Below are 25617 nucleotides of genomic sequence, written 5' to 3'. Positions count from 1 at the left end.
ATCCCCAGCACTTACCACCATAAAGCCTCACTGAGCCAGGGGGGCGAGGCCATACCACTATGGCTGACTATCCAGAAGAGGGCGCTCTCATACTGGGCACACATACAGAGCAGCAGCCCCAACACTTACCACCATAAAGCCTCACTGAGCCAGGGGGGCGAGGCCATACCACTATGGCTGACTATCCAGCAGAGGGCGCTCTCATACTGGGCACACATATACAGAGCAGCAACCCCAGCACTTACCACCATAAAGCCTCACTGAGCCAGGGGGGCGAGGCCATACCACTATGGCTGACTATCCAGCAGAGGGCGCTCTCATACTGGGCACACATATACAGAGCAGCAACCCCAACACTTACCACCATAAAGCCTCACTGAGCCAGGGGGGCGAGGCCATACCATTATGGCTGACTATCCAGCAGAGGGCACTCTCATACTGGGTGCACACACAGCAGCCCCAGCACTTACCACCATAAAGCCTCACTGAGCCAGGGGGGCGAGGCCATACCACTATGGCTGACTATCCAGCAGAGGGCGCTCTCATACTGGCCGCATATACAGAGCAGCAACCCCAGCACTTACCACCATAAAGCCTCACTGGGCCAGGGGGGCGAGGCCATACCACTATGGCTGACTATCCAGCAGAGGGCGCTCTCATACTGGGCACACATATACAGAGCAGCAACCCCAGCACTTACCACCATAAAGCCTCACTGAGCCAGGGGGGGGCGAGGCCATACCACTATGGCAGACTATCCAGCAGAGGGCGCTCTCATACTGGGCGCATATACAGAGCAGCAACCCCAGCACTTACCACCATAAAGCCTCACTGAGCCAGGGGGGCGAGGCCATACCACTATGGCTGACTATCCAGCAGAGGGCGCTCTCATACTGGGCGCTTATACAGAGCAGCAACCCCAGCACTTACCACCATAAAGCCTCACTGAGCCAGGGGGGCGAGGCCATACCACGCGCTCTCAAGCAAAGCATCAGCAGCCAGCCCAGCCAAGGCCACCAACACAGGCTGACAAAAGCCCAAATAAAACAGACTATAGAAAGCTGCAAGGAACAATATATAGAGGAATGGAGAAGTGACATAAAGAACTCCCAGAAACTCACTGTCTACCAATCACTACAGAGGGAGTACACAATGGCTCCATATCTGGAGAGGCTACACCACCACAAAGACAGACAGGCCTTGAGCCTGTACCGTCTGAGTGCCCACAGCCTGGAGAAAGACAGGACAACACAGACAGACATGGAAGCCCCGGGAGGAGAGACTGTGCAGGCAATGTGACCAGGGGGTCCTGGAGGATGAAGCCCACTTCCTGCTACACTGCAGCAAATACGCACCTGTGAGGACCGCCCACTTCCAGAGACTCTCCGCCCACATCCAGGATTTAACCTTCACAGATGAGGAGAGGAAACTCTACATCCTACTGGGGGAAGAGGAAAAAACTGTGCAAATAGCTGCCCGATATGTCACGGCCTGCCACCAACGGAGAGGAACCTGATACCACATGCACTGTATACCCCCCCCTACACCCTCCTCAATCAAACCCCCCCCCCCCCCCCATACTGTCCCTTATATCCTCCACACCCTCATAAGTATACCCTAACACCCTTATACCCTTCCATTATTCCCATAGCCACCACCTCCCATGCTAAGGTTTTGCTTTTGCAATGCTAAATGTATCTAGTCCTGCCAAAAAAGCTTTTTTGTGAATTTTGGGATATGGTGGGGTTGTAGTGGAGGGGGGGGGGGGAGGAGGACAGGGGTATGGGGGGGTGTTGGGAGAAGTTTGTGGAGGGGTAGTAGCGAGAGGCGGGCAGGTGGAGGGGTTTGTGGAGGCTGGAGGGATGGGGGGGGCGGGAGCAGGCAGTAGGAGGGGATGTAGTGGGAGAGGTTTGTGGGGGGCAGGCAGGTGGAGGGGTTTGTGGAGGCTGGAGGGGGGGGGGGGGCAGGCAGTAGGAGGGGATGTAGTGGGGTGAGTCGTTTGTGGAGGGGTAGTAGTAGTGGGGGGGGGGAGGCAGGGAGAAGGGTATGGGGGGGTGTTGGGAGAAGTTTGTGGAGGGGCAGTAGTGAGGGGGGGGGGGAGGCAGGGAGAGGGGTTTGTGCAGGCTGGGGGGGGGGGGGGGGTTGGTGCGTGGGCAGGCAGGAGGGGATGTAGGGGGGTGAGAGGTTTGTGGAGGGGTAGTAGTAGTGGGGGGGAGGCAGGGAGAGGGGTTTGTGTAGAGGTGGCAGCACAGCAAGGTGGTGGATTGGCTGCACATCTCCCTGTACCAGGTTAGGCATGGGGAGCTGGTCAATCCAGGCACCATATAATGTCTTCCTGTAATCACAAGCGACACACTGATGAGTGGAACATGTTTTTGACCATGCTATTGGCTGAGGAAAGTGCGCAGGCAGGTGACTCCTCCCCCTTCCCCTCTTGTGATTGGCTGTTTCTCCTGATTGCAGGTGTGTCGCAGGCGGACGCTCGGGCCGCGTACATCAAGCTGGTGGAAGAGCTGAAGCCGAAATATTGCGGCTGAAATGGTGGAAGGATCCGCGTCTGTAACGGTTCAACTCCTGCTAATAAATCTCTTGTTACTTTTCAGTGTGGCCCCCGTGTCATGTGTCTCCATGGGGAGGGGCTATGGGAGGGGGAGGGGCTATGGGAGGGGGAGGGGCTATGGGAGGAGGGAAAGGGAGTTTACACTCCAGTAACATATGGGTAGTGTGAGCGCAGCATGCTATGCTATGGTAGTGCAGTGTAGTGTGCACTAGTAACATATGGGTAGTGTGAGCGCAGCACATGCTATGCTGTGGTAGTGCAGTGTAGTGTGCACTGGTAACATATAGGTAGTGTGAGCACAGCGCATGCTATGCTGTGGTAGTGTAGTGTGCACTGGTAACATATGGGTAGTGTGAGCACAGCGCATGCTATGCTGCGGTAGTGTAGTGTGCACTGGTAACATATGGGTAGTGTGAGCGCAGCGCATGCTATGCTGCGGTAGTGTAGTGTGCACTGGTAACATATGGGTAGTGTGAGTGCAGCACATGCTATGCTGTGGTAGTGCAGTGTAGTGTGCACTGGTAACATATGGGTAGTGTGAGTGCAGCACATGCTATGCTGCGGTAGTGCAGTGTAGTGTGCACTGGTAACATATGGGTAGTGTGAGTGCAGCACATGCTATGCTGCGGTAGTGTAGTGTGCACTGGTAACATATGGGTAGTGTGAACGCAGCACATGCTATGCTGTGGTAGTGCAGTGTAGTGTGCACTGGTAACATGGGTAGTGTGAGCGCAGCGCATGCTATGCTTCGGTAGTGTAGTGTACACTGGTAACATATGGGTAGTGTGAGCACAGCACATGCTATGCTGTGGTAGTGCAGTGTAGTGTGCACTGGTAACATATGGGTAGTGTGAGCGCAGCACATGCTATGCTGCGGTAGTGTAGTGTACACTGGTAACATATGGGTAGTGTGAGTGCAGCACATGCTATGCTGTGGTAGTGCAGTGTAGTGTGCACTGGTAACATATGGGTAGTGTGAGCGCAGCACATGCTATGTTGTGGTAGTGTAGTGTGCACTGGTAACATATGGGTAGTGTGAGCACAGCACATGCTATGCTGCGGTAATGCTGTGTAGTGTGCACTGGTAACATATGGGTAGTGTGAGCGCAGCGCATGCTATGTTGTGGTAGTGCAGTGTAGTGTGCACTGGTAACATATGGGTAGTGTGAGCGCAGCACATGCAATGCTGCGGTAGTGCGGTGTAGTGTGAGCGCAGCACATGCTATGCTGTGGTAGTGCAGTGTAGTGTGAGCGCAGCATGCTATGCTGTGGTAGTGCAGTGTAGTGTGCACTGGTAACATGGGTAGTGTGAGTGCAGTGCATGCTATGCTGCGGTAGTGCTGTGTAGTGTGCACTGGTAACATATGGGTAGTGTGAGCGCAGCACATGCTATGTTGTGGTAGTGCAGTGTAGTGTGCACTTGTAACATATGGGTAGTGTGAACGCAGCACATGCTATGCTGTGGTAGTGTAGTGTGCACTGGTAACATGGGTAGTGTGAGCGCAGCACATGCTATGCTGTGGTAGTGCAGTGTAGTGTGAGCGCAGCATGCTATGCTGTGGTAGTGCAGTGTAGTGTGCACTGGTAACATATGGGTAGTGTGAGCGCAGCATGCTATGCTGCGGTAGTGCAGTGTAGTGTGCACTGGTAACACATGGGTAGTGTGAGCGCAGCATGCTATGCTGCGGTAGTGCAGTGTGCACTGGTAACATATGGGTAGTGTGAGCTCAGCACAGGCTATGCTTCGGTAGTGCAGTGTAGTGTGCACTGGTAACATGGGTAGTGTGAGTGCAGCGCATGTTGTGCTGTGGTAGTGCAGTGTAGTGTGCACTGGTAACATATGGGTAGTGTGAGCGCAGCGCATGTTATGCTGTGGTAGTGCAGTGTAGTGTGCACTGGTAACATATGGGTAGTGTGAGCGTGCAGTGCAGTGTAGTGTGCACAAAGCGCTCACTCCTTCTAACGGCTGCTCCACTGACTCCGCCTTGAGCGCTAGTGGATCCAGTGGCTTTCATGTACGTGATCCCAGCGCTTTGATTGGCCCAATAGGCTGCCTGTCACGTGACGCCCATTATAGCCTCTGGGCCCGCCGGGCAAAGGGCAGGTTCAGTGGAACGGCTGTTGGGTTGGAGGAGTGTGTGTAAGTTACAGCGCACACTAGCTGTACTACCGCGGTATAGCATGCGCTGAGCTCGCGCTCCTGTCATTAGCAGCGCAGCTTGATGGATCTCCCCCATAGTGTGTACCGGGCCTGAGGTCTCCTCCAGTAAATGCAGCAAGGCTTGTGGGCACCGGTTTCTATATCTCTCCAGAGCTGCGGACTCTGTACAACAATCCGGATTCCTCTCCTTTGCATATTACAATCTTGTTGACTGAAAGTATATCACATAAAAAGCTACTCATCACTGCCAATGCTTAGAAAGCTTCAAGCTATATTAACAGAGCATCTGGTTTTGGGAACAAAAAGCTCCTGGCCAGGAAGCTGACACTCTATCCTGTCAGCCATGCCGGCCTGTCATTGCCAATGTGGATGCCCCAGTATGTCGTCTGTATAAGGGTGCCCACAATCGGTCCAATCCTTTTCATCCAATTTTAACAAATCTCTGTAGTAGAAGAGTAAACTGAGTGAATATAATGAACGGATACTTAATGCAGTTCCCTTATATTACATAGAAAATGGTAAGATTGGATGGAAAAGATTGTATCTTAGTGGCCACCTTTAGACCATACAATAAAACAATCCAATTTTACAGTAATTTGATTTAAAAAAAAAAGTCTCTCGAAAAATTGAAAGGGTGTTTTTTTTTTTTTTTTTCCTTCCACTGAAAAATCCAGGGCTGTGGAGTTGGTACAAAAAATCTTCCAACTCCTCAGTTTATGAAACCACGACTCCAACTCCGACTCTGGGTACCCAAAATTGCTCAGACTCCTTAGTCTAATACTTAACAGGGCTGTGGATTTTTTTACAAAAATTATCCGACTCCAACTCCTCAGTTTATGAAATCAACGACTCCAATTCCGGGTGCCTAAATTTGCCCCTACTTCGACTCCTCGACTCCAACTCCACAGCCCTAGATAAATCCAATGAGATTTCCCATTTTTGCGATTGTAAATCGATCCAGAATGCCAGATATTTCTCTTCAATTTCTACTAAAGATTGTATGGTGTGTGTTGGATTGGTAATTTATTAATATACATACCCTAGCAATTTTCTCTGAGTTTACAATCATCTTTATCATAATTGAGGAAAAAATTTAACATAGGTGTGTGGTACATTGTAACATTTCAAAAATATGACCAATCAGTCAGAAAAATTGATTGCAATGCTTAAATTGAACAGATATTTAAAAAATTGTATGGTGTGTGGCCACCTTTTTAGATTCACCGAAGTCCCATATCTGTCTGGTTCCAGCGTGTAGCCCTGCCACCTTGCAGAAAAAGGCCTCTACCTTTGCTATATCTGATAGAGAAAAGGCTAGTGCCATTTTCAGATCTATGCACTAGAACCCAACTGATAAGAGGTTCCAGTGAACCTTCTTAGAATGCGTTGGGACATTCTAACTCTTAAGCATTAGCATACCATATATACTGTATTCCGATCTCTAATCTCTCATCTAAACTTAAAGTGCACCTGTGATGTCAGCCATCTCAGGTTCTATTCTTGCATGCGGGTCCCTTAAGGCTGCTGGCTCCTGTGCGCTGCAATACGTCCTGAAATCCTAGCTTTGTCGTGCATGTGCGGCCTGGCTAAGCGCGCTTCTCTGTTGCATTTCTGTCCCTAGAAGCATCCTGCGCAGTAGTACGGTGCATGCACAGAACACTCCCAGCCGTGGGAACGTGATTGGGGGGGGAGGAGTGTGCCTGGCATGTTGTGATGTCACATGTGCGCCACCTGCTGCGTGTATACTGGTAATGGAGGGGTTCTAGAGATGGGCGGGCACTCTGCAGTGGGTGTCAAAGGAAAAGAAATGTATAAACACACACGGGGGGGTCACATTTATACGGGAATGCTCTTGGTGATACAGATTTATTTATCGACTTGTATAATCGATCGGCCAGTCTAGTGATAAACGGCGGCCACCTTAAAGAGACTCTGAAGTGAGTTTAAATTCACTTTAACTTGTAGCCATGTTAAGAACTATAAGCCCTGCTAAACCGCTGCTATCCCGCTGCAAAACAAGTGGTTTATACCCCCCCCCCCAAATCCCCCCTGCAAAATCCACAACTTTCTTGGGGAGGCAGAGCTTTCAGCTGCAGCTCTGCCTCCATGTGTGTCAATCCACTGTGCGGATCTCCGCCTCTCCCCGCCTCTCTCAGTGAAGGAAGATTAAGAGGGGCGGGGAGAGGCGGCGATCAGCGGGGATTGATGCGTTGAGTCAGAGTTACAGCCAGAGCCGGGACAAGGTCCTCCAGCACCCAAGGCTGAGGCACCAAAGTGCGCCCCTCCATCCCTCCCACCCCAGCCATCACACACTGATTGCTATTAGACTAAGAGGCGCCACAGGGCCCACAACCTCCCCAACACCTTAATATCTAGTTATATGGCTTGTAGTCACTTCCATGTATCTCCTTTTCTTATTTCTTTTTGCATCAAACACAATTAGGAATGACAGCTGAATGAATTGTGCGCCCCCTCCTACACTGCGCCCTGAGGCTGGAGCCTCTCCGGCCTATGCCTCGGCCCGGCCCTGGTTACAGCCATAAGCTCTGCCTCCATGCGTGTCAATCGCCGCGCAGATTTCCGCCTCTCCCCGCCCCTCTCTGTGAAGGCAGACAGAGGGGCGGGGAGAGGTGGCGATCAGTGGGGATTGATGCGCTAAGAGGCAGAGCTACAGCCATAAGCTCTGCCTCATCAGGAAGCGCTCCCCGGAGTTAGGAGAGGGGTTTGGGGGGATATAAACCCCTCGTTTTACTGCGGGATAGCGGCGGTTTGGCAGGGCTTATAGTTCTGCTTCTGGCTACAAGTTAAAGTGAATTTAGACTCACTTCAGAGTCTCTTTAATGCTCCCCAAACTTCTGAGGAATTTACATTTGTCTTCTTTCTATAAATGGCTGACATCCTTTTGTGACATAAACACCCCACAGCAATGTAACATTTGTAAAGCGCTTTTGTCCGAAGCACATAAGCTGGTCTCAGATCATTACATAGTGATGTATACAGGGGAAAGTAATCATACATGCCGGACTGAACAGGTGCCTCTTCAGTTTTGATTTAAATGTGTCCAGGGCTGGAACTGTCTGGATTAGATGTGGCAAGGTGTGCCAAAGGGTAAGTGCAGCATGAGGGAAGGCTCTGGACTCTGGCGGTGGTCAGGTTATGAGATGCTGCTGATCTGAGGTTGTGGAGGTGTGACGCAGTTGCAACAAATCGGTCAGGTATCCGGAGCCGAGGTCGTGTACGGATTTCAATGTTAGCATGCTGGTTTGGAAGGGAGCGCTGTAATAACAGCGCAGGAGATTTGGGCACAGCCGGCGCCACCATAGACTGTAATAGGAATTACCGGCGCACAGTCAGTAACTTTGGCGCAGTCAGAAGACGGAGCTGCAGTTGCTTTTAAAACACGAATTCATCCGCCAGCAATATCTGGAGGCCGATTTACATCATTTCCCACCATCCACGTGGACCTGGAGGGGGAATAGTAATTATCACGGCCAGGACCGTACATCGGCTGTATCCTGCGCCCAAGTCTCCCGGCGCTGATTTCATATGTATGAATTTTGAAGAGGATTCTTCCATTTTATGGGTAACCAGTGAAGTGATTTAAAGGACACCCGAAGTGACATGATGAGATAGATGTGTATGTACAGTGCCTAGCACACTAATAACTAGGCTGTGTTCCTTTTTTTCTTTCTCTGCCTGAAAGAGTTAAATATCAGGTACGTAAGTGGCTGACTCAGTCCTGACTCAGACAGGAAGTGACTACAGTGTGACCCTCACTGATAAGAAATTCCAACTATAAAACACTTTCCTAGCAGAAAATGGCTTCCGAGAGCAGGAAGGAGATAAAAAGGGTCAATAGTTCATAGACTTTAGCTCTGTAGTAGTAGAAGTAGTATGCACTCCAGTAAAAAATAACAATCCGATTGGCCTGGAATAAAGGACTATTCCTCAGTATGTAAAGATGAAATCCAGCACCATCTGATAATTGCCCTTTCACTTTAATAAATGATTGCTGGCATAGATGCAACGTTTCGGAGGACTAACCTCCTTTATCAAGTATCACCAGCATCTGAAATACATACAACACATTGCAGTTTATATACATCATGGTTTCAACAATAGCCAATCAGCTGTGCAGTGTCGCATTATAGCGACCAATCCCCTTACGTCCGACACGCGGACCTTATGGGGAACTGCTACTTACTATGCACAAGCTGTACGCTCCAATCGCTGAGCAGCAAAGACAGCTCGCCGTGTGCCGCAAGGAGGCGGGGACAGCTCAGTCGCCCGCACCGCCGACCAGTACGGATGCTTGTCCAGATGACATCATACCAGGCCACGCCTCTAGACAGAAGCGGACCTGACAGGGGACTGCACTCCGTAAGGGGGAAAAGTTTCCGCCTCTGGACAGCGTCATAAGAGGGGCGAGCCAGTCACTAGCTCACCCCTCCCACCGTCGCCAGGCAACCAGTTGGGACGCCCACATCCAGCGCGCACGGCGCTGTTATCCTCAGAGCTACATCGACATCACGCAGAGATAAGGAAGAGGAGAGACCACATAGTCATTTCAGTAATAGATCAATAGACTAGTAGATGACTAAATATTTAAGGGGGGCATCATACGCAGCAAGAAGGAATAAAAGATTGTTGATGATATAAATGGCATCCTATCATACTCCCTGTTCATACCTCTAGGTTCAAGTGTATCTAACCTACGTATCCAGACAGCTTCCCTGCATAATAACTTTGTCATCCTATCGCCCCCGCGTCTGGGTGGCAGGACCTGCTCTAATAATTGGAACCGTCGCTGGCTTACAGAATGATTTGCTTGACTAAAGTGGGAAGGGACTGCCAGTTGATTAGTATGGTTTCTAATTGTACTCTTATGTGCTGATAGTCTAACTTTCATAGGTCGTGTGGTCTGCCCAATATAGAGCAGGCCACATGGGCATAACGTGAATTACAGTCAAATTGTCCACTAATCTTAAATCTAGTACCCAAATGTGGATGACAAATATGCTCTCCCTTGATAACACTATGACAGTGGACACAACTCAAACAGGGATATGTACCATTGGGACGAGCCGACACCGCACCCCTAACCCTCTGGGTGCCCATGTCGGCGCACTCGCAATGTTGGAGCACGTTTATATGACATCAACGGACAATTCTGAAACCCCTCAATATGAGGAAAGGCTGTTTTAAGAATATTCCAATTGCTGCGTATGATGCCCTCTATAGCATCACTATATACATTGAATTGACTCACAAATGATACTCTCTTATAACTAGCTGTTCTACGATAAGCATGACAACCTCTATGTATTCCAATATTAGTCCTTGCTTTACTAAGCAATCGTTGTGGATACTGTCTCCTACTAAATCTGTCCTGCGTCTAATCTAATCGGTTTTCTCTGAGTTGTTCATTCTCTAGAATTCTACTCACTCTCTGGAACTGACTTGCTGGAATAGATCGTTTAGTGGCAATCGGGTGAAAGCTGTCAAAACACAATGTGGAATTAGTGTCGGTAGGTTAGGTCTGTGCCCAACCTACCTCCAGTGACACGCATTATTGTGTCCAGAAAGCTCACCTCCCGAGTGTCACTAGAGTGAGACGTATAGCTGGACGTTGTATATGAAGATCCTCAACAAATTGTTGCAGGCTTGAATGTGGCCCCCTCCACACGCAGAAGACATCATCTATGAAACGAAGCCAACAGAGGGCATTATTAGTAAATATCTCATCAGTATAAACAAATGTCTCCTCATATGTATTCATGAAAATATTAGCGTAGGATGGGGCCACATTCCAGCCCATCGCTGTGCCCCGCAGCTCGAGAAAGAATTGGTCCTCAACCAGGAAATAATTGCACATTAACAGCAGATGTAACAGATCACATAAAAATGTAACCTGCTTTCTATAGAAATCAGAGGCACACATAAGCACAGGTTCGACAGCCTCTACACCCCCATCATGTGGGATGGAGGTGTAGAGGCTCTCTACGTCCAACGTCACCAACAATGCCCCCTCTGGAATCTCAGGCAGCTTTTTCATCGTATCAATGAACATGGTCGTATCCCTCAAATACGATTTACCCGACACCACATAAGGTCGTAACACAACATCCAAGTAGCGAGCTATAGGAGAAAATATAGAGTCTATCCTGGCCACAATGGGCCGTCCCAGTGGCCGGGATAGACTCTTATGGATTTTCGGGCAGATGTAAAAAACTGGAACAATCGGGTCACGTTGAATTAAATATTCCATAAGCTTGTCGTCTATAATCTCACTATCAACTGCATTCTTTAGTAACCTCAGAATTTTATCCTGAAATAACTTAGTCGGATCTTGTTCCAATTTAGCATACGTGGTAACACCAAACAACAATCGATAAACTTCATCCCTACAATCAACCAGATCCATGACCACAACTGCCCCTAACACCCCCCCCCCCCCCCCCCCCCATCCGCCTGCTTAATAATGATACTCTTATTGCCAAGTTCCTGAATGGCTTAGGATTAAAAAGTTATTATATAGGGAAGCTGTTTGGATACGTAGGTTAGATACACTTGAACCTAGAGGTATGAACAGGGAGTATCATAGGATGCCATTTATATCATCAGCCATCTTTTATTCCTTCTTGCTGCGTATGATGCCCCTCTTAAATATTTAGTCATCTACTAGTCTATTGATCTATTACTGAAATGACTATGTGGTCTCTCTTCTTCGTTATCTCTGCGTGATGTCGATGGAGCTCTGAGGTTAACAGCGCCGTGCGCGCTGGATGTGGGCGTCCCAACTGGTTGCCTGGCGACGGTGGGAGGGGTGAGCTAGTGACTGGCTCGCCCCTCTTATGACGCTGTCCAGAGGCGGAAACTTTTCCGCCTTACGGAGTGCAGTCCCCTGTCAGGTCCGCTTCTGTCTAGAGGCGTGGCCTGGTATGATGTCATCTGGACAAGCATCCGTACTGGTCGGCGGTGCGGGCGACTGAGCTGTCCCCGCCTCTTTGCGGCACATGGCGCGCTGTCTTTGCTGCTCAGCGATTGGAGCATACAGCTTGTGCATAGTAAGTAGCAGTTCCCCACAAGGTCCACGTGTCGGACGTAAGGGGATTGGTCGCTATAATGCGACACTGCACAGCTGATTGGCTATTGTTGAAACCATGATGTATATAAACTGCAATGTGTTGTATGTATTTCAGATGCTGGTGATACTTGATAAAGGAGGTTAGTCCTCCGAAACGTTGTATCTATGCCAGCAATCAATTATTAATCATTATTATTATCATTTATTATTGCAAATGTCCTTCTGTTTTAAGAAGGCAATTACACCAAGCTTTGCTTTTTTAGTAGGAGGGCTTTTTGGTCCCTTTTATCCTCCTATACATTACTAGTAGTTTGGGTCACACTGAGCTGCTTGGTCACTCTGTTGTACTGGTCCAAGCCCTATCTCATACAGCCATATCAATCCCTGCTATGTACTGATGAGGACCAAAAGTCCAAAACAGGCTGTCTACATGTGGGTTTCATATGGCTGTGTAAAACTTAAAGCTATATGCTTGCTATAAACCAGCGGTTCTGGATGCTTGCTTGGCTTAAAGCCAATGGTTACCAATTTAAAAATAAAAAAGTCAGATACTCACCTAAGGAGAGGGAAGGCTCGGTCCTTCCCTCTCCTCCCCCGGTGCCCTCGGTGCTGCGCTGGCTCCCCCGTTCGCGTCCGCCGCCGCAGGGACTTCGGAGGTCTTCGGGAGCACTCGGGCTTCCGAAGACGGGCCGCTCCATACTACGTACGCGTGAGTGCATCATAGAGGGCGCTCACGCATGCGTAGTATGGAGCGGCCCGTCTTTGGGAGCCCGAGTGCTCCCGAAGCCTTCTGAAAGCTCCCTTCGACTGCGGAAGTGGCAGTATTTGACCGAACTGGTCGAATGCTGCTACGGGGGATCCTGCGCTGGACCGGGCACCGGGAGAGGAGAGGGAAGGCTCATTAGGACCGAGCGTTTCCTCTCCTTAGGTGAGTATCTGACTTTTTTAAATTGGTAAACATTCACTTTAACAAGGGCGAAAAGGGATAATTTGCATATTTAGTAGTGCATTGTGGGTAACCACAAATGTTCATTTATAACTGAATTATTGCATATTTCTTTCTGTTTTAAAGGAAAGGTTCAGGGAGGGTGGGTAAAAAATAAAAATCAATTTCCACTTACCTGGGGCTTCCTCCAGCCCGTGGCAGGCAGGAGGTGCCCTCGCCGCCGCTCCGCAGGCTCCCGGTGGCCGACCCGACCTGGCCAGGCCGGCTGCCAGGTCGGGCTCTTCTGCGCTCCAAGGCCCGGAACTTCTGCGTCCCACGCCGGCGCGCTGACGTCATTTATAACTGAATTATTGCAAATTTCCTTCTGTTTTAAGAATGCAATTACACCAAGCTTTGCTTTTTTAGTAGGAGGGCTTTTTGGTTCCTTTTATCCCCCTATACATTCCTAGTAGTTTGGGTCACCCTGAGCTGATTGGTTACTCTGTTATTAAAGTGAAAGAGCAATTATCAGATGGTGCTGGATTTCATCTTTACATATAGATTTTAGCTCTGGCATACTTCAATGAATGTGTCATTGAGCAAAGAGAATAAGGGCTGGTGCGCCCCAAGAGGGTTTCTGAGCATTTTTAAAAACCCTTTCAGGCTGAACACCGCTTGGCTAATGTATGTTAATGGGCTTCTGCACACCACAGCAGTTTGCTTTTCTCCACCTGCAAACTCGGGGGGCTGCAGCATTATTGCTGATTTCTGAGGCTATTCATCCTCAATGTTATAGTATAGGAAAGTGGGAAACAGCTCTGAAAAAGGCTACATCAGAGCAGTTTTCCAGGCGTTTTTGTTACAGAAGCTGTTCAGTAATCGCTTTACTGCAACAAAATATAGATTGAAATCACCCCTAATGTGAACAATCCCTAAGTGTCCCCCCCCTCCCGAGGTGAGTAGCGCCCCCCCCCCCCCCCCCCCCCAGGGGCACTTTCCTTTCTCACAGGTCTACTTTAGAAAAACTGATAGGCTTGTCATGAATAATCGCTATTTGTGTTTTAAAAATGAGCTTCTCTCTGCTGACATTGCAGACCCCTCCCACAGGAAGTGGGGGAAACAAGGGGAATCATCCGAGGTGAGGTGAGCAGGATCTGGAGGCTTTCGTATTTATTTCCTTATAAACAATGCTGGTTGCCTGGAAGCAGCAGGCAGCAGATCAGGGGCTGTGACAGACGTGCTGCATGCTTGTTTCAGGTGCGTCACCAGAGATGGCGGTACAACTGGCGGCTGATCGACCATCAGATTCAATTATTATAGTCAGATCTGATATAAAAATATGTGCTGCCAAGAGCATGCTCAATTGACAATGCAGCCAATCTCGAGCACAAATCGGTTGCATGTATCAACTGGACATGCTGCAGGTAGATGTAAGGCTGACATACTCAAGTGGTTGCGCAGTGGTAAGGCGTGCAATTTCGGGACGAGCGACAAATGCACGGAAATTTCCGGAGTCCCCCCTCCCCCCAGTGTAAAATGTGCCCCGCCCTCTGTCCATACACCCGCCCCACGTAACATGGGCACGGTGGGCGTGTATGGACAGAGGCAAGCGGGCGGAGCCAGCGGCGCACACCAACAGGTAAAGTATACGGCACAGGTGGGGGGGTCACGTTTTCCATTAGGGGGTCAGCAGCCGGAGGTGGCGTCACAGGGCTGGTTCCTGAGAGAGTTCATGCTGAAATCTATATAAAATCATTCTGCTGTGTATGGGCAGCTGACAGATCTCTCTCTTATCAAAGCGATATCTGTTTCTTGGTCAATCTGCCATTCCATCGTCTGATCTATGGGCATCTATACACGACTGACCATACAACAGCAGGACTGCCAGGCAATGGGTATATGTGAGCTTCTTATCGTCCCGGGGACAGTATATCCACGCCCCGCAGGACTTCACCTAAAGTCCCAGAGGCGTAGATATACGTACCTCGCCGGTACCACCCACCATGCGCGCTCCTGTGCACATTCTCATCGCCGCCTGTTAGTACACTGATCAGTGAATGGGAATACAGAATATGAAAGAATATAAGTGCTTTGAGAGGTGTTTCATAATTGTATTATATTCCAAAGCCAAGATAGTCACTTCTCCGATAGGTAATGTAGTAACTCACCAGCACTTGTGATCCCAGAATACGTATAACACCAGTTGGTCGCAAATATGCACCGGGGTAACAGCGCTGGACGAGGGGACTGTGAGAGAACCGGGGTGACGGCGCTGGACGAGGGGACTGTGAGAGCACCGGGGTAACAGTGCTGGACGAGGGGACTGTGAGAGCACCGGGGTAACAGTGCTGGACGAGGGGACTGTGAGAGCACCGGGGTGACGGCGCTGGACGAGGGGACTGTAAGAGCACCGGGGTGACGGCGCTGGACGAGGGGACTGTGAGAGCACCGGGGTAACAGCGCTGGACAAGGGGACTGTGAGAGTACCGGGGTGACAGCGCTGGATGAGGGGACTGTGAGAGCACCGGGGTCACTGCGCTGGACGAGGTGACTGTGAGAGCACCGGAGTGACAGCGCTGGACGAGGGAACTGTGAGAGAACCGGAGTGACAGCGCTGGACGAGGGGACTGTGAGAGCACCGGGGTGACTGCGCTGGACGAGGGGACTGTGAGAGCACCGGGGTGACGGCGCTGGACGAGGGGACTGTGAGAGCACCGGGGTGACGGCGCTGGACGAGGGGACTGTAAGAGCACCGGGGTGACGGCGCTGGACGAGGGGACTGTGAGAGCACCGGGGTAACAGCGCTGGACAAGGGGACTGTGAGAGTACCGGGGTGACAGCGCTGGATGAGGGGACTGTGAGAGCACCGGGGTCACTGCGCTGGACGAGGTGACTGTGAGAGCACCGGAGTGACAGCGCTGGACGAGGGAACTGTGAGAGAACCGGAGTGACAGCGCTGGACGAGGGGACTGTGAGAGCACCGGGGTGACTGCGCTGGACGAGGGGACTGTGAGAGCACCGGGGTGACGGCGCTGGACGAGGGGACTGTGAGAGCACCGGAGTGACAGCGCTGGACGAGGGGACTGTGAGAGAACCGGGGTGACGGCGCTGGACGAGGGGACTGTGAGAGCACCGGGGTAACGGCGCTGGACGAGGGGACTGTGAGAGCACCGGGGTGACAGCGCTGGACGAGGGGACTGTGAGAGCACCGGGGTAACAGCGCTGGACGAGGGGACTGTGAGAGCACCGGGGTGACAGCGCTGGACGAGGGGACTGTGAGAGCACCGGGGTGACAGCGCTGGACGAGGGGACTGTGAGAGCACCGGAGTGACTGCGCTGGACGAGGGGACTGTGAGAGCACCGGGGTGACAGCGCTGGACGAGGGGACTGTGAGAGCACCGGAGTGACTGCGCTGGACGAGGGGACTGTGAGAGCACCGGGGTGACGGCGCTGGACGAGGGGACTGTGAGAGCACCGGAGTGACTGCGCTGGACGAGGGGACTGTGAGAGCACCGGGGTGACGGCGCTGGACGAGGGGACTGTGAGAGCACCGGGGTGACGGCGCTGGACGAGGGGACTGTGAGAGCACCGGGGTGACAGCGCTGGACGAGGGGACTGTGAGAGCACCGGGGTGACAGCGCTGGACGAGGGGACTGTGAGAGCACCGGGGTGACAGCGCTGGACTAGGGGACTGTGAGAGTACCGGGGTGACAGCGCTGGACGAGGGGACTGTGAGAGCACCAGGGTAACAGCGCTGGACGAGGGGACTGTGAGAGCACCGGGGTAACAGCGCTGGACGAGGGGACTGTGAGAGCACCGGGGTAACAGCGCTGGACGAGGGGACCGTGAGAGCACCGAGGTGACAGCGCTGGACAAGGGGACTGTGAGAGCACCGGGGTAACAGCGCTGGACAAGGGGACTGTGAGAGTACCGGGGTGACAGCGCTGGACGAGGGGACTGTGAGAGTACCGGGGTGACAGCGCTGGACGAGGGGACTGTAAGAGCACCGGGGTGACAGCGCTGGACGAGGGGACTGTGAGAGCACCGGGGTGACAGCGCTGGACGAGGGGACTGTGAGAGCACCGGGGGGACAGCGCTGGACGAGGGGACTGTGAGAGCACCGGGGGGACAGCGCTGGACGAGGGGACTGTGAGAGCACCGGGGTAACAGCGCTGGACGAGGGGACTGTGAGGGCACCAGGGTGACGGCGCTGGACGAGGGGACTGTGAGAGCACCGGGGTAACAGCGCTGGACGAGGGGACTGTGAGAGCACCAGGGTAACAGCGCTGGACGAGGGGACCGTGAGAGCACCGGGGTAACAGCGCTGGACAAGGGAACCGTGAGAGCACCGGGGTGACGGCGCTGGACGAGGGGACTGTGAGAGCACCGGGGTAACAGCGCTGGACAAGGGAACCGTGAGAGCACCGGGGTGACGGCGCTGGACGAGGGGACTGTGAGAGCACCGGGGTAACAGCGCTGGACGAGGGGACCGTGAGAGCACCGGGGTGACGGCGCTGGACGAGGGGACTGTGAGAGCACCGGGGGGACAGCGCTGGACGAGGGGACTGTGAGAGCACTGGGGTAACAGCGCTGGACGAGGGGACTGTGAGAGCACCGGGGTAACAGCGCTGGACGAGGGGACTGTGAGGGCACCAGGGTGACGGCGCTGGACGAGGGGACTGTGAGAGCACCATGGTGACGGCGCTGGACGAGGGGACTGTGAGAGCACCGGGGTAACAGCGCTGGACGAGGGGACTGTGAGAGCACCGGGGTAACAGCGCTGGACGAGGGGACCGTGAGAGCACCGGGGTAACAGCGCTGGACGAGGGAACCGTGAGAGCACCGGGGTGACGGCGCTGGACGAGGGGACTGTGAGAGCACCGGGGTAACGGCGCTGGACGAGGGAACCGTGAGAGCACCGGGGTGACGGCGCTGGACGAGGGAACCGTGAGAGCACCGGGGTGACGGCGCTGGACGAGGGGACCGTGAGAGCACCGGGGTGACGGCGCTGGACGAGGGGACCGTGAGAGCACCGGGGTGACGGCGCTGGATGAGGGGACCGTGAGAGCACCGGGGTGACGGCGCTGGACGAGGGGACCGTGAGAGCACCGGGGTGACGGCGCTGGACGAGGGGACTGTGAGAGCACCGGGGTGACGGCGCTGGACGAGTGGACTGTGAGAGCACCGTGGTGACGGCGCCGGATGAGGGGACTGTGAGAGCACCGTGGTGACGGCGCCGGACGAGGGGACTGTGAGAGCACCGGGGTGACGGCGCCGGACGAGGGGACTGTGAGAGCACCGGGGTGACGGCGCCGGACGAGGGGACCGTGAGAGCACCGGGGTGACGGCGCTGGACGAGGGGACCGTGAGAGCACCGGGGTGACGGCGCTGGACGAGGGGACCGTCAGAGCACCGGGGTGACGGCGCTGGACGCGGGGACCGTGAGAGCACCGGGGTGACGGCGCTGGACGCGAGGACCGTGAGAGCACCGGGGTGACGGCGCTGGACGAGGGGACCGTGAGAGCACCGGGGTGACGGCGCTGGACGAGGGGACCGTGAGAGCACCGGTGTGACGGCGCTGGACGAGGGGACCGTGAGAGCACCGGTGTGACGGCGCTGGACGAGGGGACCGTGAGAGCACCGGGGTGACGGCGCTGGACGAGGGGACCGTGAGAGCACCGGGGTGACGGCGCTGGACGAGGGGACCGTGAGAGCACCGGGGTAACAGCGCTGGACGAGGGGACCGTGAGAGCACCGGGGTGACGGCGCTGGACGAGGGGACCGTGAGAGCACCGGGGTGACGGCGCTGGACGAGGGGACCGTGAGAGCACCGGGGTGACGGCGCTGGACGAGGGGACCGTGAGAGCACCGGGGTGACGGCGCCGGACGAGGGGACCGTGAGAGCACCGTGGTGACGGCGCCGGACGAGGGGACCGTGAGAGCACCGTGGTGACGGCGCCGGACGAGGGGACTGTGAGAGCACCGTGGTGACGGCGCCGGACGAGGGGACTGTGAGAGCACCGGGGTGACGGCGCCGGACGAGGGGACTGTGAGAGCACCGGGGTGACGGCGCCGGACGAGGGGACCGTGAGAGCACCGGGGTGACGGCGCCGGACGAGGGGACCGTGAGAGCACCGGGGTGACGGCGCCGGACGAGGGGACCGTGAGAGCACCGGGGTGACGGCGCCGGACGAGGGGACCGTGAGAACACCGGGGTGACGGCGCTGGACGAGGGGACCGTGAGAACACCGGGGTGACGGCGCTGGACGAGGGGACCGTGAGAGCACCGGGGTGACGGCGCTGGACGAGGGGACCGTGAGAGCCTTGGGGTGACGGCGCTGGACGAGGGGACCGTGAGAGCACCGGGGTGACGGCGCTGGACGAGGGGACCGTGAGAGCACCGGGGTGACGGCGCTGGACGAGGGGACCGTGAGAGCACCGGGGTGACGGCGCTGGGCGAGGGGACCGTGAGAGCACCGGGGTGACGGAGCTGGACGAGGGGACCGTGAGAGCACCGGGGTGACGGCGCTGGACGAGGGGACCGTGAGAGCACCGGGGTGACGGCGCTGGACGAGGGGACCGTGAGAGCACCGGAGTGACTGCGCTGGACGAGGGGACCGTGAGAGCACCGGAGTGACTGCGCTGGACGAGGGGACCGTGAGAGCACCGGGGTGACGGCGCTGGACGAGGGGACCGTGAGAGCACCGGGGTGACGGCGCTGGACGAGGGGACCGTGAGAGCACCGGGGTGACGGCGCTGGACGAGGGGACCGTGAGAGCACCGGGGTGACGGCGCTGGACGAGGGGACTGTGAGAGCACCGGGGTGACGGCGCCGGACGAGGGGACCGTGAGAGCACCGGGGTGACGGCGCCGGACGAGGGGACCGTGAGAGCACCGGGGTGACGGTGCTGGACGAGGGGACCGTCAGAGCACCGGGGTGACGGCGCTGGACGCGGGGACCGTGAGAGCACCGGGGTGACGGCGCTGGACGCGAGGACCGTGAGAGCACCGGGGTGACGGCGCTGGACGAGGGGACCGTGAGAGCACCGGGGTGACGGCGCTGGACGAGGGGACCGTGAGAGCACCGGTGTGACGGCGCTGGACGAGGGGACCGTGAGAGCACCGGTGTGACGGCGCTGGACGAGGGGACCGTGAGAGCACCGGGGTGACGGCGCTGGACGAGGGGACCGTGAGAGCACCGGGGTGACGGCGCTGGACGAGGGGACCGTGAGAGCACCGGGGTAACAGCGCTGGACGAGGGGACCGTGAGAGCACCGGGGTGACGGCGCTGGACGAGGGGACCGTGAGAGCACCGGGGTGACGGCGCTGGACGAGGGGACCGTGAGAGCACCGGGGTGACGGCGCTGGACGAGGGGACCGTGAGAGCACCGGGGTGACGGCGCCGGACGAGGGGACTGTGAGAGCACCGTGGTGACGGCGCCGGACGAGGGGACTGTGAGAGCACCGTGGTGACGGCGCCGGACGAGGGGACTGTGAGAGCACCGTGGTGACGGCGCCGGACGAGGGGACTGTGAGAGCACCGGGGTGACGGCGCCGGACGAGGGGACTGTGAGAGCACCGGGGTGACGGCGCCGGACGAGGGGACCGTGAGAGCACCGGGGTGACGGCGCCGGACGAGGGGACCGTGAGAGCACCGGGGTGACGGCGCCGGACGAGGGGACCGTGAGAGCACCGGGGTGACGGCGCCGGACGAGGGGACCGTGAGAACACCGGGGTGACGGCGCTGGACGAGGGGACCGTGAGAACACCGGGGTGACGGCGCTGGACGAGGGGACCGTGAGAGCACCGGGGTGACGGCGCTGGACGAGGGGACCGTGAGAGCCTTGGGGTGACGGCGCTGGACGAGGGGACCGTGAGAGCACCGGGGTGACGGCGCTGGACGAGGGGACCGTGAGAGCACCGGGGTGACGGCGCTGGACGAGGGGACCGTGAGAGCACCGGGGTGACGGCGCTGGGCGAGGGGACCGTGAGAGCACCGGGGTGACGGAGCTGGACGAGGGGACCGTGAGAGCACCGGGGTGACGGCGCTGGACGAGGGGACCGTGAGAGCACCGGGGTGACGGCGCTGGACGAGGGGACCGTGAGAGCACCGGAGTGACTGCGCTGGACGAGGGGACCGTGAGAGCACCGGAGTGACTGCGCTGGACGAGGGGACCGTGAGAGCACCGGGGTGACGGCGCTGGACGAGGGGACCGTGAGAGCACCGGGGTGACGGCGCTGGACGAGGGGACCGTGAGAGCACCGGGGTGACGGCGCTGGACGAGGGGACCGTGAGAGCACCGGGGTGACGGCGCTGGACGAGGGGACCGTGAGAGCACCGGGGTGACGGCGCTGGACGAGGGGACCGTGAGAGCACCGGGGTGACGGCGCTGGACGAGGGGACCGTGAGAGCACCGGGGTAACAGCGCTGGACGAGGGGACCGTGAGAGCACCGGGGTGACGGCGCTGGACGAGGGGACCGTGAGAGCACCGGGGTGACGGCGCTGGGCGAGGGGACTGTGAGAGCACCGGGGTGACGGCGCTGGACGAGGGGACTGTGAGAGCACCGGGGTGACGGCGCTGGACGAGGGGACTGTGAGAGCACCGGGGTGACAGCGCTGGACGAGGGGACTGTGAGAGCACCGGAAAGGCTCCTATTTGCTTTAAAGGACACCTGAAATGAGAGGGACATGGAGGCTGCCATATTTATTTCCTGTTAAACAATACCAGTTGCCTTGCAGCTCTGCTGATCTCTTTGGCTGCAGTACTGTCTGAATCACACACCTGAAACAAGCATGCAGCTAATTCAGTCTGACTTCAGTCAGAGCACCTGATCTGCATGCGTGTTCAGGGGCTGTGGCTAAACTTATTACAGGCAGAGGAGCAGCAGGACAGCCAGGCAGTCTGCATTTTTAAGAGGAAATAAATATGTCGGCCTCCATATAACTCTTGCTTCAGGTTTGGTTTGTGCTTTGGAGTGCTATGCAAGTATACACATAGAAGAAGTGTTATTACCTATCATGGCCTTTGTTGGGACAAGTTGCTGCCTGTCCTGTCACAAGCTGTTTAGCTCATCAGCTATAAACACATCATGCTGAGATCAGTGCTGGGAATTCCCAGAGAGGGGAATTATGTCTCCAGCAAAATGAAAGTGAAAGCATTTCTCTCCAGAAACACAAACCAACTGCAGCCGGAGAGACAGGTGAGTCCCAAACACTGCAGGAGACACTGAGACCGCCTAACAGGAGACAGCACAGCCCCAAACACTGCAGGAGACACTGAGACCCCCTAACAGGAGACAGCACAGCCCCAAACACTGCAGGAGACACTGAGACCACCTAACAGGAGACAGCACAGCCCCAAACACTGCAGGAGACACTGAGACCGCCTAACAGGAGACAGCACAGCCCCAAACACTGGAGGAGACCCCCTAACAGGAGACAGCACAGCCCCAAACACTGGAGGAGACCCCCTAACAGGAGACAGCACAGCCCCAAACACTGGAGGAGACCCCCTAACAGGAGACAGCACAGCCCCAAACACTGCAGGAGACCCCCTAACAGGAGACAGCACAGCGGCATCTCACAGCAGCCACTATGGGAGATGAGAGGAGCGATACATAATAATAATATGGTAGGACATTAGACTATGACTATGGTAGGATTAGAGTGTGAGCCCCTCTGAGGACAGTCAGTGACATGACTATGTACTCTGTACAGTGCTGCAGAAGATGTCAGTGCTATATAAATACATAATAATAATATGGTAGGACATTAGACTATGACTATGGTAGGATTAGAGTGTGAGCCCCTCTGAGGACAGTCAGTGACATGACTATGTACTCTGTATTGTGCTGCATGAGATGTCAGTGCTATATAAATACATAATAATAATATGGTAGGACATTAGACTACGACTATGGTAGGATTAGAGTGTGAGCCCCTCTGAGGACAGTCAGTGACATGACTATGTACTCTGTATTGTGCTGCAGAAGATGTCAGTGCTATATAAATACATAATAATATGGTAGGACATTACACTATGACTATGGTAGGATTAGAGTGTGAGCCCCTCTGAGGACAGTCAGTGACATGACTATGTACTCTGTAATGTGCTGCAGAAGATGTCAGTGCTATATAAATACATAATAATAATATGATAGGACATTAGAGTATGACTATGGTAGGATTAGAGTGTGAGCTCCTCTGAGGACAGTCAGTGACAGGACTATGTACTCTGTAATGTGCTGTAGAAGATGTCAGTGCTATATAAATACATAATAATAATAATATGGTAGGACATTAGACTATGACTATGGTAGGATTAGAGTGTGAGCTCCTCTGAGGACAGTCAGTGACATGACTATGTACTCTGTAATGTGCTGCAGAAGATGTCACTGCTATATAAATACATAATAATAATATGGTAGGACATTAGACTATGACTATGGTAGGATTAGAGTGTGAGCTCCTCTGAGGACAGTCAGTGACATGACTATGTACTCTGTAATGTGCTGCAGGAGATGTCAGTGCTATATAAATACATAATAATAATATGGTAGGACATTAGGCTATGACTATGGTAGGATTAGATTGTGAACTCCTCTGAGGACAGTCAGTGACATGACTATGTACTCTGTAATGTGCTGCAGGAGATGTCAGGGCTATATAAATACATAATAATAATATGGTAGGACATTAGACTATGACTATGGTAGGATTAGAGTGTGAGCTCCTCTGAGGACAGTCAGTGGCATGACTGTGTACTCTGTAATGTGCTGCAGAAGATGTCAGTGCTATATAAATACATAATAATAATATGGTAGGACATTAGACTATGACTATGGTAGGATTAGAGTGTGAGCTCCTCTGAGGACAGTCAGTGACATGACTATGTACTCTGTAATGTGCTGCAGGAGATGTCAGTGCTATATAAATACATAATAATAATATGGGAGGACATTACACTATGACTATGGTAGGATTAGAGTGAGAGCTCCTCTGAGGACAGTCAGTGACATGACTATGTACTCTGTAATGTGCTGCAGAAGATGTCAGTGCTATATAAATACATAATAATAATATGGTAGGACATTAGGCTATGACTATGGTAGGATTAGAGTGTGAGCTCCTCTGAGGACAGTCAGTGACATGACTATGTACTCTGTAATGTGCTGCAGGAGATGTCAGTGCTATATAAATACATAATAATAATATGGTAGGACATTACACTATGACTATGGTAGGATTAGAGTGTGAGCTTCTCTGAGGACAGTCAGTGACATGACTGTGTACTCTGTAATGTGCTGCAGAAGATGTCACTGCTATATAAATACATAATAATAATATGGTAGGACATTAGACTATGACTATGGTAGGATTAGAGTGTGAGCTCCTCTGAGGACAGTCAGTGACATGACTATGTACTCTGTAATGTGCTGCAGAAGATGTCAGTGCTGTATAAATACATAATAATAATATGGTAGTGACATTAGACTATGACTATAGTAGGATTAGAGTGTGAGCTCCTCTGAGGACAGTCAGTGACATGACTATGTACTCTGTAATGTGCTGCAGGAGATGTCAGTGCTATATAAATACACAATAATAATAATATGGTAGGACATTACACTATGACTATGGTAGGATTAGAGTGTGAGCTCCTCTGAGGACAGTCAGTGACATGACTATGTACTCTGTAATGTGCTGCAGGAGATGTCAGTGCTATATAAATACATAATAATAATATGGTAGGACATTACACTATGACTATGGTAGGATTATATTGTGAGCTCCTCTGAGGACAGTCAGTGACATGACTATGTACTCAATAATGTGCTGCAGAAGATGTCAGTGCTATATAAATACATAATAATAATATGGTAGGACATTACACTATGACTATGGTAGGATTAGAGTGTGAGCTCCTCTGAGGACAGTCAGTGACATGACTATGTACTCTGTAATGTGCTGCATGAGATGTCAGTGCTATATAAATACATAATAATAATATGGTAGGACATTAGACTATGACTATGGTAGGATTAGAGTGTGAGCTCCTCTGAGGACAGTCAGTGACATGACTATGTACACTGTAATGTGCTGCAGGAGATGTCAGTGCTATATAAACACATAATAATAATAATAATATGGTAGAACATTAGATTATGACTCTGGTAGGATTAGAGTGTGAGCTCCTGTGAGGACAGGCAGTGACATGACTATGTACTCTGTAATGTGCTGCAGAAGATGCCAGTGCTATATAAATACATAATAATAATATGGGAGGACATTACACTATGACTATGGTAGGATTAGATTGTGGGCTCCTCTGAGGACAGTCAGTGACATGACTATGTACTCTGTAATGTGCTGCATGAGATGTCAGTGCTATATAAATACATAATAATAATATGGTAGGACATTAGACTATGACTATGGTAGGATTAGAGTGTGAGCTCCTCTGAGGACAGTCAGTGACATGACTATGTACACTGTAATGTGCTGCAGGAGATGTCAGTGCTATATAAACACATAATAATAATAATAATATGGTAGAACATTAGATTATGACTCTGGTAGGATTAGAGTGTGAGCTCCTGTGAGGACAGGCAGTGACATGACTATGTACTCTGTAATGTGCTGCAGAAGATGCCAGTGCTATATAAATACATAATAATAATATGGGAGGACATTACACTATGACTATGGTAGGATTAGATTGTGGGCTCCTCTGAGGACAGTCAGTGACATGACTATGTACTCTGTAATGTGCTGCATGAGATGTCAGTGCTATATAAATACATAATAATAATATGGTAGGACATTAGACTATGACTATGGTAGGATTAGAGTGTGAGCTCCTCTGAGGACAGTCAGTGACAT

At 53.3% G+C, this 25617-nt stretch overlaps 1 protein-coding gene across 1 annotated transcript in view; it reads left to right on the top strand.

Annotated features, from left to right (window-relative positions):
- The window catches only part of DBI (diazepam binding inhibitor, acyl-CoA binding protein), a 31744-nt gene extending 29142 nt beyond the window's left edge, over nucleotides 1–2602 (top strand). Inside the window, exon 4 of the mRNA XM_068246331.1 lies at nucleotides 2464–2602. Coding sequence (XP_068102432.1) covers nucleotides 2464–2537 — 74 coding nt within the window. The 3' untranslated portion in view covers nucleotides 2538–2602. The remainder of the gene's footprint in view (nucleotides 1–2463) is intronic.
- Nucleotides 2603–25617: the final 23015 nt, after the last annotated feature.

Source organism: Hyperolius riggenbachi, chromosome 7, assembly GCF_040937935.1.
Source record: "Hyperolius riggenbachi isolate aHypRig1 chromosome 7, aHypRig1.pri, whole genome shotgun sequence".
Classification (NCBI taxonomy): Eukaryota; Metazoa; Chordata; class Amphibia; order Anura; family Hyperoliidae; genus Hyperolius; species Hyperolius riggenbachi.
Note: the sequence above shows the minus strand (reverse complement) of the source record. Positions and strands in the feature narration are given on the sequence as shown.